This window comes from Glycine max, chromosome 7 (assembly GCF_000004515.6).
Source record: "Glycine max cultivar Williams 82 chromosome 7, Glycine_max_v4.0, whole genome shotgun sequence".
Lineage (NCBI taxonomy): Eukaryota > Viridiplantae > Streptophyta > Magnoliopsida > Fabales > Fabaceae > Glycine > Glycine max.
In genome coordinates this window covers 8,900,245-8,913,862 of record NC_038243.2, presented here as the reverse complement: position 1 = coordinate 8,913,862, position 13,618 = coordinate 8,900,245, and the positions used below count along the sequence as shown (strand labels likewise).

Below are 13,618 nucleotides of genomic sequence, written 5' to 3'. Positions count from 1 at the left end.
AACAGCAACATGTTCTGTATCGAAAGATGGTAATGCCTCTGTTGAGACTGATGTACCTTTCCCTGCTGATTACTCTGAGCTTCTGGAACAAGTAAGTGTTTCATTGTCCTCCCTTTGCACCAATCTTTTGTTCATTGCAACATTCAACTTTGATATTGATGGACCGATGTAGTGGTGGTTTTGTTAATTTGTTATATGTCAATCCTGTGTTGATCGACAAAAAACTTCGTACCCCATTGCCCAGAGGCTCTTCGCTATGCGAAGGTATGGGGGAGGGATGTTGTACGCAGCCTTACCCTTGCATATGCAAAGAGGCCGTTTCCGGATTCGAACCCATGACCAACAAGTCACCAAGGCACAACTTTACCGCTGCACCAGGGCTCGCCCTCCCTGTGTTGATCGACAGAGCAGGTAAATTTTACTCAATAAAAAAGGTTTCGAACCTACAAATATGCAATTTTTGTAGTCATAATCCAGGAAATATTCAAATATTTCATCAGTCTCCTTTAGATAAACATTTATTTGGTTCCATCTAATGTTGCTATGTAAGCAATTTGTAACGTGGCATTCCTATGTGGCAACACTTCGAAGGAGTCGCATAAGCATTTTTTTGTAACAGAAGAATAAAAACAGAAAGTTTCAACATTATTGGGATTATAAACAAAAGAAAGAAAATTACAAAGATTAAAAGTGAAAAAAACAAGTAGTATATTTACAAGAATGGAAAAGGTATTTAAACCACCCTAAACAATATAAGAAAAAATGGTTGGACTTATAGTTGTGTATCATGTACACTCAGACACATGCTAATTGAACACCAAGATTGGTGTCTTTGTTATTGAATCAACCAACAGGCCAGAGTAGCTGCAGATTTGGCTATAAAGGATAACAGACAGCTAATGGTGAGTAACATATGATAGTAGTTTTATTAGGAATTAGGAATCCAGAACTAAAGTTGCACACACTAAAGTGAGGAGCTAATCTATTATAGAGCCTGTAATGAAACCATCTTAACCTGGACCATTTGGCAGCACAGAAACAGAATCATCTTTTCAAATTATTCTTTCAATGGAAGCAAGTTGTTGGAAGATGCAGTGTTCCTAGTATGGTCATGGCTTAGAGCAAGGGAGACAGATTTTGTAATGCACTACAACCAATGGTCTAGTAATCTAAATGTAGGTTTTGGAAAATAGGACAGCTCATTAGTTGATGGATTGTATATTGGTACATATGGTAACTAGCTTGGATCCTATAAGGTCGAAATCCCTACTGGATCCAGTAGAATGCCTATAAACCTATTCTGTAACATTAGTACCTCTGGTACTCCCATTTATATATATATAATACTTTTGCTGATAAAAAAAACAGGAGATTGAGTTTCCCACAGCTGGACTCGGGTCTGTGCCAGGTTCTACATGTTTCAGTTTCATTTTTTTGGTTTGAGCCCTGTTTTATCATTGTTTCAATCTAAATGGAAATTGATTCATCTCACTCATTACATCACAGGTGATGGGGAAGGTGGAATTGAAATGACTGAGAGCATGCAATTGATTCGTGAATTTTGTGACCGCTTCATTAGTTCAGAGAAAGCCACACGAACAAGAATAGTAATCTTCTTGATTTAAAGAATTGTTCTTCTTTGTGCCCCTGGAATGTGTTTCTGGATGAAAAGCTTTCTCTACATGTAAAAAAGGGTTTTGTGCTCCTAGCATTTTTCAAATAACTAGGAACTTTTTGTTGTTTTAGTTTTCTTTTTCTTAGCATACAATCTAACTATGTTTAATGTTAGTTACAAGTCTCTTGCTGTATAATTCCAACTCAGCATATATACATCAATTATGATCGATACACCTAGATGCCAAGATTTAATTCCATAGTTTGATTGTTCCAAATAGCTCTAACTTTCTTGTTTATGTATGCGGTCTCCCCCTTCTTCATATGTTTGTTATCTAGAAAAGTTAGTCCTGTTCTCTAAAGATGGCCATGCAAAATGTTTTTATTGACATAATTCAACTTCATCACTTCCAGTTAAAATTGATGCATGACCTTTTGATCAGTTTTTTCCAGAGGCTAGCGAAGTTGACTTTGCCAGACAATCAGTTTTTAGTGGATGTTCTTTTAAGTTGGACTATTTGACAAATCCTTCATTTTTTGAAGATTTTGGCTTTGTTGAGAAAATAAAAATGTTAGACAGGGTGAAGACCGGAGATGAACTTTTCTTGGTTAGCTACCCATATTTTAATGCCAATGGTAAATCTAAATACCCTTTGTTCTTGTTGATTTAAACAATGAAAGTATCATGATTACTGCTCCCTTGTATTTCAGAAATACTCGTTGTGGAAGAACTTTATAAAGAGGTCTTGAACACTGAACGGAAACTGATTATTTTCAATGGAGAACTCGATCGCATAAGATCTGGATGTATCCTTTGCCAAATTTTGCAGCTTTTTAATATGGATCTACCTGCTCCTATCCCGCGTATATTAAGAGTTATTTTCTTTCAAAATATTTGTTAGGTAGTAATTAGAAAATGAGTTACCAAAGAAAATAGGGTCAAATATGTGATTTTGAGAAAACAACTACATCAGAAAGTCTCGGTCTCTTTCTTGCTTTTTTCAGAAAATAGTTATCCTTGATTGGATCAAGATTATCCATCATTCTTCTACCCAAAGCTTGCTGCACTTACGAATGCTAGAGGAAGGATACCACCATTTCCATCTTGTGATGTGGCCATTAAGAGGGTCCCACGATATTTGCCGTACAAATGGGTGTCGTCAACTTGTATGATTGGCTTACAGTACTTGAAAGCCTCTTTACATTGGCCAAAAGTCCAAAAAACTCTATGAAACGGACGGTGTTCGCGACTAACCGTATTCCCAACGATAAAATCGTCATGTAGTATTTGAAAATATGATCCAGGAGAATGATTTTGCATGTGTGTTTGTCACGACGAAAGTTTCGCATATGACTCATCCCAATCGCTATATTCAATTGCAATGGCTTTCTGTTTCGCCAACCAAGTTTTTTTGTACAACACCTTGTACGCAAATTCACTGTTAATCCTCTCTTGAATCAATGAAATTTTTATTGATGGATCTTCTTTGATCATGACTGTCAATAGAATAACAAAATTTAAATGACAATTAAGACTAAGCAATAACATAATATGAACATAAAATACGTACCTACTACACAAGTGGCAATTAAATCTGAATCAAGCTTCTCGTGATCTTGGGTCATGGTCATATTGAGACATGTGTGTGGTCCACTCCATTAAGTGACTTTTCATGAATCAATTTTTTTAGATAGAATTGCCCTCATATAGAAAGGGCAAGGACAATCTGCATTTTTATTCAAGCAACAAACGACATACTTGTCCCATTTGCTTTCAACCACTTTGAAACTTTGATGCACCTTCATAACATATTGTTTGACTGCATTCTTGACCGCATCTTTACTATCAAATTCCATGCCAACATATAATTATTGGCCAACATTAAAACTGGATGGCATCTCCAAACCACAAATGTCCTCCTCATCAGGATGACTTCAGTTGATATTATTATACTGCAAAGCATCATTCCAAAATGGATTTTGAATTCCTTGTACACCTTATAGTCCAAAAAAAAAAATTCAAATCATACTTATTTAGTCTTTAATACAATTGTCGTCAAATAATAAATGTATTGACGTATTTTTTAAGAGGAAATTGTACCTTCTGCTGGGTGAACAATTTTTACTGGTGGAATGATGTCGGGGACTTCATTGTCTGTATTAGATATACCGTCAACATTGTCATCTTCGTCTAAAGACTCTTCAACGTATGAGTTAGACACAAGATCATCATCATCATCATCATCATCATCTTCGTCAAGATGTAAATTGCTCATATTTGTTGGCAGTTGTGTCTCATCATTAGATAAATAATTTTCACATGATGTAAGCGAATTTGCAGAATGAAACATTGAACCACCAGCCACATCCTTTTCTATGTACAATTCTAGAACTGACATTTGTTGTTGTCGTTTAAAACTTTCCAGCATCGTTTCAACGTCTTCGTCATCACAAATTTGCAAGGCAATATATTTTTCTGACACTAAAAATCTACAACTGATAGCAGAAATAATTTCATTATTTTGTAACTTTACCTTGTCTCCAATTTTTTTCTTCAAAGCATTGAAACTAATTCCACGTTTAATCTGAATCGCTTTTTTACTGCCTTCAAATATTACACCATCATTATCTTCATATACCCTTCCATTGAAATACAACACTGTTATAACCGAATTCATCGTGTACCTACAAAAACAATATTTTAATTAATTATTTATAATAAATTCAAAATAGTAAAATGTAATCACAAAAAGTCTCTTTAACACAATTTGACATCAAAATTGTATTCTATAAAAAAATTATTAACTTTAAATATTTTTTATGGTAAACACTTAAAAAAATAAACGATTCCAAGGTAGTAATTTTAAAGCCCAAATAAACCATAAACAAAGTTAGTATTATTTATAAATAATTCATTTTCACAATAATAACTTCAACATACGTACTTCAAATAAATATAATGGGAAAAAAATTAATTTTAAATACCGTTCAAGTTGAATGCTCATAAATTTTTAACACACACCAACAAATCATGAAGATCAATCTTATCTAATTAAAAAATTACTATAATTTTATATTAAAATAAATTTCCACACTCAAAATACTTACTTCAAATAATTATGATGTTACAAATTTTAACACACTAACAAAGTATCAACACCAACCTAATCTAATTAAAAATATACTAAATATTTCATATTTACCAAATTTTTTCGGGACTCAAATATTTTCTTTAAATAAATATCATGACAAATTTCTTCTATTTTATACACACAAACAAGCATATAAAATATAAAAATAATTTAATTAAAAAATTATTAAAAACTATAAATTCAAACTACTCTAAAAAATGACTTAAAAATTATTTTATAATACAAATTATTTGACTGAAAATTACGAACCTCATTCACAAATTTAAGTCTCAAGAAGCAAATTTCAAATCTTATGCGGACAAATTTAAATCTCAAAAACGCTCACACTTTTTGAAAGCTGAAATCTAGTTTTGAATATACACCAACACTGAAGTAATTTAATTAAAAATTTGATGACAAATTTCTTCTATTTTATACACACAAACAACCATATAAAATATAAAACTATTTTAATTAAAAATTTCATAAAAGCTATACATTCAAACTGCTACAAAAAATTACTTAAAAAAAATTATAATACAAATTATTTTACTGGAAACTACGAAATAAAATATAAAACTAATTTAATTAAAAAATTAATAAAAACTATACATTCAAACTGCTATAAAAAATTACTTACAAAAAATTATTTACAAAAAATTATAACACAAATTATTAATTTTGAAACTAGATTCAAATATTTAAGCCTCAAATATGAAACCTTATGCAGATAAATCCCTAAACACTCACAGTTTTGAAAAAAAATTATAACACAAATTACAGCAAATATGAAACCTTATGCGGACAAATCTGAGCAAACAGCAACATACTTAAAAAAAATTATAACACAAATTATTAATTTCGAAACTACAAACCTGATGAAACCTTATGCGAAATCCCTAAACACTCACAATTTTAAAAACTGAAATCTGAGCACACAGGCAACATTGAAATGAATTTCGCGTATATAAAGCCCTTAAATCGCCATTAGTAATGGCTAATCCTTGTGCCCTAACTCGCCAATGGGAGTTGCAACTTGCCCTTAACTCGCCAATGGCAGTTGCAACTCTCCTTTCTCTGAAAAAGCAAGCCTATCACTGAAAAACCGAGCCTACGGCCTGAAAAAAGCAAACCTGTACATGCACCTCCTGCAAAGCAAAATCGCCAATCAAACCAGCGGTTTCTGAAACCACTGGCTGACTCGCCAGCAGTGGTGGCAAGATCCACCTTGGGCGAAGTCGCCAACCCTACTAGCGATTTACTCGCCACATGTGCTCTCCGCAGTGAACCCGCCATTGGCAATGGCGGTTTGCTTCGTACTGCATGCATGGTACGTGAAAAACAGCCCCCTTAGGTAAATTCTTTCAAAACTACCCCATTTGGGAAATTAGTTTTTAAAAGTGTCCCATCTGGGGAAATTTGCCTAATGGGAATCCAATGAATTGGATTAGCTTATGGGGAAAAAAAATAGTCCAAAACAATAATTTTGAATAGAGAAAAGCGCCAAAATAATGAGCATGTACAAGATTTTAATGGTACTTTACAAACATAAATCCATTACAAATTAAGCAAGTTTGTCAAGTGATTCCAGCCCATCAACCATGGCCTATTGTCAGATGGAAGCACAAAGTTCAGCTCAAACATCTCCTTTGACATGTTGCCTCCTGTCCTGAAACTCACAAGCTTTGCAACTATCTCTGCACTCTCCTGTACATGGATTTGGTCATGAGGATCAGTCCAAAGCTTGCTGATAAACTGCATCTTCCTCTGCTTCCCATCAAGAGGGACATCCCATTTCATATACAACGCCTCCCTCTCCTCCAGCGACAAACGTGATGTCAGTCTCTTGGCTAGAAATTCCCTTTCTCGTTTCAAAGCTCTAATGCTGCATATTATAAAATGTATATTCAATGAAAAATTCTCATTCATAATGATGCATAATAACTCTACTACACATCTATCTATATTACTACACAGTGCAAGATATATTATACTCGATGAAATTTTCGGATCCTTTAAGGGACTTTTATATGAGAGAGTGAACCTTGAAGACAATGAGATAGTAGGTTCTTCTCCAACATGAGGAGCTGGGCTTGCATTCCCAAGTTCTGCTAGGTGTTGCTGCAACCATGTCAAACGCCTTAGTTCTACTTCCATGTATATTTGATCGGCTGGGTCTCCCTTGAATAACAAATAAAACTGGGTCCTGTGAATAATGGAGACATAACATAGATCCCATAATTCAAGAATCTGCTGCCGCTGCTCTTTAAATGCTATTTGCCACGAAATCTGGGGCTCCTCCGGTTCACATGAGTACTCTTCATTGTCTATGTTGTGGCCATTTGCTTCGTTTGCTTCAAGTTCAAGCACCTAGATATCCAAATAGAAGGACATGAGTCAAAAGCTAATGGAAAATACATTAAAATGAAGAATGTGCAATGGCATTGAAAGTAGGAAGGACTTTTTATATATATGTATATGTATATACCTGGCAAACAAGTAACTGCTTTTGGTACTGCAGTTTGGCTACACGTTCTTTCAATTCTGTCACATATGCTCTTATACTTCTTACATTCTCCTCTGCTGCATTCTGAAACATTTTCTGCATTTTCTTCATGTTAACTGAACTAGAGCGTCGATAAACTGGGGTATTTTCCTTTGATGAAACATCTCCAGCTTCTTCACTCTTTGATGGAGTCTCCTTCTCGGACTCAGGAAGAGTATCAGTTGAAACAATATCATCATTCTCAGGGGCTCTATTTTCAACATCAGATTCCAAAACTTGCTGCGTAGCAGATAATGGTGAGCAGGGAGATCTTAGGAAGTTTTGGCGATTGGCAGCATTGCTTGAAGACAAAGGAAGCAACTTTTTCCTTTTGTGTTCCTTTTTATTCTTAGGGGATGCTTCATTGGGTGAGTGTTGGAAGTTGTTCGGGAGAGACATCACCAACTTGTCTATGGACCTTTGAACATTTTCAAGCTGCTGTTCAAGATTTGCAATGGTGCTTCCTTGTGAATGAAGTCGGGTAATCTCTTCCTTGAGATTAGCACTGACACTCTTGTTGATAGAAACCATGCTTCCAACTCCAACATTCTTGGGTGTTATTGACCTAACAGCACGCATTTCCCTTATTTCTGCTTGCAGCTTTGCAATTGTCTCAGCTGCATCTTGGTTACCTAGTCTATGACATGCCACTTCCTTTTGTAATACTTCCAAAGCTCTATTGGCTTCTTCGCCCAGCTGCTCTTGGAGGTGCTCAAGTTTGCGAATTTCATGCATAAGGGTAAAAGGAGCAGTAGAGGATTGCCTCATCGACTGTCTTAATATTGAGCTTCTTACTCTCTCACATCCTAGCTCTGGTTTTAGTGATGATAGTGCACCAGTGAATGACAGGCACTTCTTGACTGGCTGATGCGGTGATTCAACTGGGTTTGAGACCTGAAGTGCAAAAAGTTCTTAAAAGTCAGTTGAAATGAATCATGACAGAGAGAAAGGGAGAGAGAGAGAAAAAGAAACCTTCTGGTCATCCTGAAGCTTTCTGCGTAATTCATCCACCTGAGTTTGTGCAAGATCTCTCTGGCGTCTCAGCTCTTCAATTTCCATTTCCATCTGGACAAAATCCGGAAACAATATTCAGTACTATGGTCATACTTGTTCCTAATGATCAGTTTTTTTTTTTTTCTTTTCAATTTACCTGTTGAATTTTCCAATCCTTTTCTTTAGATGGATCAGGAGTGCGCAACACTGCCTCCAGCCTTGCAACTTCTTTTTGTAAATGTTTAACAAGCTGCTTGTCTGATACAACCTATTGACAAGAAAGCTGTCAAATTTTCTTCTGCTAATTTGGAAAACACAAACAAATCATTTGGCCACTGCGAACCAATAGTTACCATGTTAACATGAGCGTTATTTGTTACTTCCTTTGCCCTTGTAGCAAACAGGAGAGTGTTTCGTGATTGCTCTACATGGCTTAGTGCTGGACTCAAAGTACAAACAATTGCAGTGCGTGCATTCCCACCAAGGGAATGTTGCAATATACGTGTGAGCTTTGAATCTCTGTAAGGTATATGACCACTTCTTTTTCCAACACTGCATATGATGATATGAAAACAAGCAGTTAGAAGAAGGTGAACTCAGTACTCATTTGTAATGCTGCTACTAGATGATATTTGCCATTATAACAACCCAATAAACTTTCTGTAAACAACAGTGATCCTGACCTGAGCTTCCTGATAACAGTTGTAAGAGTCATCAAGCTAAGGTTAATATGGCAACCTTCTTTCAGCCTAGTGCCATCCGCATGTGTCTGTGCAGCCCTCTCACTTCCAGCTAGATCAACAAAGTTCTGCAATCACAGACATGAGTTATTCAACAAGAACTAATCTGTCCATTCAAAAGTAGATAAGTGGGAAACAACAATTACCAAGGTTGCAACAAAAGATTTCACACAATCAGAATTTTCACGAAGAGTACTTTGAATTGTCTGCAATATACACCAAAAAGGAATAAAATAAAAAATTGTTTCCATAAGTTATGAGGGAAAGGAAAATAAGATAATCTTTCGAGTTCCAACAAATAATTGTACTATCACTTACCAGTCTTATTATTTGGTGAGACCGCGAACTGTTATCATTTAGAGCAGTTTCACCAACCTGCCTTTGAGCTGCCATATAAATCAAGTTGAGTATGTTAAATTGTTTCAGTAAGGAAACAGGTATATACTTCATGCATGACAAGAGAGATTCCTACCTTCACAAATAGAGATTAAATGTCTCAAATGCCTGTCATCTTTTGCTGTTTCTTCCACTAATTTCTCAACAACAGTACCTTTCTACAATAACATGAAGGAAAGGTATATTGCTGAATTAGCTCATTAAAAAATGAAAAAAAGAAAGAAACTTCAAAAGATTGTCAAAGATGGATATTAAAATATGAAATTACAAATCCAGGACAAGGAAGCAACTGAATTTTGTGCTTATTAATTTAAAAATGGGGAAAATTGAATATTACCTCGGGATCATCAAGAAGCTTCAAACTGCGACCAGATTCTGAATTTAACAAGTCCCTTACATTCTCGTTGTATATCTCTAGTCCAGATATTTTTATAGTGAAATCCCTTTCAGGGCTCTGTAATAATTGAGAGATTAGTCACAATTTAACAACCTCCAAAATCCTATCTAATTTTTTCATACATATATTAGAATTAAAATTAGACAAAATATTGTCTTCATCTAGCAATAAGAATCCAATTTTACAACTGATAAAGAATATAACTTACAATGTAGCTTTGGAAAAACTTACATTCATAATATGCTCGTAGATATCATTGACAGCCTTCTCTGTTATTCCTCTCATTGTGTATGTCTTTCCACTGCTAGTTTGTCCATAAGCAAAAACTGTAGCTGCAATGAATAAGCATGCAATGGTTATGTAATGCAAATGGTCCTTAACAGTGTCACAAATCATAAGGAAGGTTAAAACAAAGATACAAATATCTGAAACAGTACCATTAATGCCGGTTAATGCAGATAATGCAATTTTCTTCACTCCTTCTTCATACACTGCCTCAGTTACTGAAGCAGGACCAAAAACTTTATCTGCAAGGCAAAAAGCTATGTCAACAAATATTTAAAAAAAAGGATGACATTAAATTAAGAAAAGGATAAAAGGAACTATGAACTGATAATGAGTAACAAAATTAAATCAAGGTGAACAATTTCATTAGATACCAAAAGTAAATGATGCTGGTTGAGAAGCGCGTTCATGTGCCGGTGGTTTATACACAATAGTATAATCATTGATGCAGTCCCATGCCACCTGATCTTTAGCCAATTGCTCCCTTCTGTTCAAAGGCCTTAGCCTCACTGTGACCACAATCTTCTCTTCCTTAGCTCTTGCCCCTCCCGGGGTTGATACTGGAGTCCTATCTATATTCGAAGCTGGTGTTCCAGGTGTTTTCACAGTCATCTTCTAGAAAAGTCATAGTGGAGAAATCATCAACAAAAAAATAATAGAAATAAAATTCAGTAAATAGAGAAGTCCACATTTATAATTCAACTGGGGTTAGTTCACTAGTTCCATAAATAATTTCTGTTCCTGATTATGTTCAACACGGAATTGATGTCAGATCAAAAGAAATCTCTTCCAATGTACATATATGGTGCTAAAATTAAATACCAAACAGAAAGCTTCAACTTTAAAAAAAATAATAATCGGTTTAAGATTTTATCAAAAATAAAATGAAATTCAAATGAATTTTAGGTGAAGACGTAGTATAGATTCGCCATGGAATAGTCAAATGAAAGGATTAAGGTTGGAAGAACATGGAAATGGAATGAAATTGAATTTTAGTGCACTAAACTCAAAAAAAAGGAAAGATTACATCTCAATTCAAATTCGACGCTAATTTTAAGCATTAAACTAAGCAAAACCATAAATCAGGAAAGTGAATAAATAAGTGTCAAAATCCTCAAATGAAAAAACTTGATCAACAGATCAGAAAGTTCAAAACGAAATCCACAAAATAAAAGGAAATGGAAGCATAAACTCACATCAACGTTAGTTGAGTAATTTCTTCAACTCAGACTCAGGAGAAGAAAGAAGAGAAGAGAAGAGCGTGCGTCGAAACTCGAACCTGAAAATTAAGGTTGGGAGAACAATCGCTGTGTGTGTGGCGATGGTGATATAAATGAATGGAAGGGCATTGGTGTGTGTGCGCGACACGAACATTTCATTTGAATTCGGAGAACCCTTCTAACGGCTAGTTTTCATTTTTTCCATTTTTTTCAGTTTATTTAATTAACTGATTCTATTGTTTTAATTATTAATTATTAATTTAATTATGCGTTCTTCCAACGTTTTCATTCGCCAGATAATCATTGACAAGACACTCACGCAGTGGGGGCCCCGTTTTGAATCGTAACGTTTTGTGTTTTGTTTTGTTCTGACATCGTTTTTTTTCTCGCTTTTATCTAATTTAAACTGTTTGTTATCCGACAAAAAATATCAAAAAGAAATGGTTATTTTATTGCAGTGATTTTTGTATTTCAATTGTGTTTAGGCATTTGGAGAATTACTGTTGAAATTGCAATTTTTTTAGCATTTTTTACGTGCCTAATATAATGTTTGTTAGAAGTATAGTATCAATTTAGTTAGTCTAGTATGGTTGGGTGAGTGTTTACAAATTTAATTTTAAGTAATCTTTATATTAAAAAAATTAAGTAAAATCAATTTTAAAGTAAAGTGTTGTGTGTTTATAAACTTATATTTTATTAATAAATTTATAACAAAATTTAGCATAACAAAAGCACCTATAATATTTCATCTAAATTTTACAAAAATAATAATCATACATCTATTTTCTTTTCCATCCTACTTTTATTCCATTTTTTTCTCTATTGCTCTCTTTTTTTTTATTTCATCATTTATTACATTTGTCACTTTATCTATTTACTTTGGGATGGTAGAGGTTAATCAGACTCTTGGTCAGTGGTCATGCGTTTGTGAGGTTACATATCTTAAATGAAAATATATCCTAATGATGATCATAGTTTGCAATATTACTATATAAGGTTCGTGATACGGGGTGTAAATCAATTGTATTACAATAGAGTATTGCAAAAATTATTTATGGAAATAGATAGTATTGTTGAGAATTTTGTGGAAAAAAGTTAGTAATATTATAGAATCTAACAACATAGTTGTATTGATTTTTGGTTGAAAGAAAACAGATGCGTACATTTTATGAGTATAGAAAAGTGTTTTATTTAATTAGTTTCTTTCTGATTTGTTTCAAAGTTTATTTTATTTAGAGAATAACAAAAAAGAAACATTTATGAAATTGTTTCCAAAGTTTATCCCGTTGCATTACAAGCTGTAAGAATGAAGTTTTGTATCATCACCAATCAATACACATTATGCTTTCATCATAAAGTTTCATACTATTTCCCAACACATCTTTTTACTTCATCAATGTGAAAACTGAACAATATTATTTCATTAGGTGGGACCATTGACGCTCCAATGTGCCTATTTAGACAATGCATATTTAGCAAATTTTTCCTTACTTTAATAGTCAAATTGTGACTATTGGGCGACAACCGCTTATTTTCAGCTAACATTTTTTAGAAAACCTTTGGGGAAAAAGGATTATTTCCCCCATATTAATCCTATCCAAACATGCCACTAACACTGCCAAGAGCTCCATTCATACTCTTCCAAATAATAGAATTTTAAGTACATCACTTATTTTGAAGTAGTAGAATATTGTACAGTAGCATCTAATTTCCTCTCCCCAAGTAGTAAGGTGTTCATCAGATACAGACTCGGCCAAAATTGTACCTTGTTATACAGAAAAATCTACACATTTCATCCATTTTTTTCTAAATCACAACAACTACCAGTAAATATTTAAGTCTAAGAAAAACTCAACCATTATTTTAGCTGAAAAGTCTGGGACCATCTAGGTTAATCCCACATATATTCTTCCTGGTGAATCTCTTTCGCTGTATGTTTAGCTTTTCCTCCCTTTCCCATAAGGGCCCTTCCACTTATGTGACAGTTTTTCTGCATACAAAACCTCTTTTCTTTTAATTTTCACTTTAGCAATCTCTCTTTTTTTTCTCTATTTTTTTTACTTTAGCAATCTCTATTTCATTTTTCACTTGAGAAGAGCTCATCTTTTCAGCTGCTTATGCAATGTGAAACAGGAATTCACATTAGAAATCCCAACACCATCAGTCTCTATGGATGGATTGATGGATAGATGGACCATACCAAGCTTGTATAGAGCAATGAACACAGAAATTTAAGGCTAATAACTTTAGGATTTAGCCATGAGAATGCAACGACAAAGTCATCTCATTTGCTTCAC

At 34.1% G+C, this 13,618-nt stretch overlaps 2 protein-coding genes across 3 annotated transcripts; one reads left to right on the top strand and one right to left on the bottom strand.

Annotated features, from left to right (window-relative positions):
- The first annotated feature begins 2 nt into the window (after positions 1-2).
- Positions 3-3,095, top strand: LOC100802995 (uncharacterized). The gene is made up of 7 exons (XM_006584129.4): positions 3-91; positions 855-902; positions 1,369-1,408; positions 1,507-1,607; positions 2,058-2,250; positions 2,326-2,421; positions 2,647-3,095. The coding sequence occupies exons 2-7, from the start codon at positions 900-902 to the stop codon at positions 2,844-2,846; spliced, it is 633 nt and encodes a 210-aa protein (XP_006584192.4). The 5' UTR covers positions 3-91; positions 855-899; the 3' UTR covers positions 2,847-3,095.
- Positions 3,096-6,213: 3,118 nt separating this feature from the next.
- Positions 6,214-11,448, bottom strand: LOC100806354 (kinesin-like protein NACK1). 2 transcript variants are annotated; one of them, XM_006583370.3, is made up of 15 exons: positions 11,298-11,448; positions 10,476-10,716; positions 10,254-10,343; positions 10,048-10,148; positions 9,757-9,873; positions 9,496-9,577; positions 9,342-9,409; positions 9,170-9,229; positions 8,967-9,091; positions 8,637-8,835; positions 8,441-8,551; positions 8,263-8,355; positions 7,234-8,184; positions 6,790-7,115; positions 6,214-6,630 (listed from the first exon to the last, which is right to left on the bottom strand). In XM_006583370.3, exons 2-15 carry the CDS (start codon positions 10,711-10,713, stop codon positions 6,303-6,305), a joined length of 2,889 nt encoding a protein of 962 aa, XP_006583433.1. In that variant the 5' UTR covers positions 10,714-10,716; positions 11,298-11,448; the 3' UTR covers positions 6,214-6,302. The 2 variants fall into 2 exon arrangements, with proteins under 2 accessions (XP_006583433.1, XP_003528955.1); XM_003528907.5 differs by having other exon boundaries at positions 10,476-10,713; positions 11,298-11,432.
- Between the last annotated feature and the right edge of the window lie 2,170 nt (positions 11,449-13,618).

Bases quoted from the DNA above. Each gene is read 5' to 3' on its own strand.
- LOC100802995 (XM_006584129.4), top strand. The intron at 1,608-2,057 runs GTAATCTTCTTG...CCTTTTGATCAG, and splicing joins AAGCCACACGAACAAGAATA to TTTTTTCCAGAGGCTAGCGA. The intron at 2,251-2,325 runs GTAAATCTAAAT...CTTGTATTTCAG, and splicing joins CCCATATTTTAATGCCAATG to AAATACTCGTTGTGGAAGAA.
- LOC100806354 (XM_006583370.3), bottom strand. From the start codon at position 10,713: ATGACTGTGAAAACACCTGGAACACCAGCTTCGAATATAGATAGGACT. The intron at 9,230-9,341 runs GTAAGTGATAGT...TGTATATTGCAG, and splicing joins CTCACCAAATAATAAGACTG to ACAATTCAAAGTACTCTTCG. The intron at 6,631-6,789 runs GTTCACTCTCTC...TATAATATGCAG, and splicing joins ACTATCTCATTGTCTTCAAG to CATTAGAGCTTTGAAACGAG.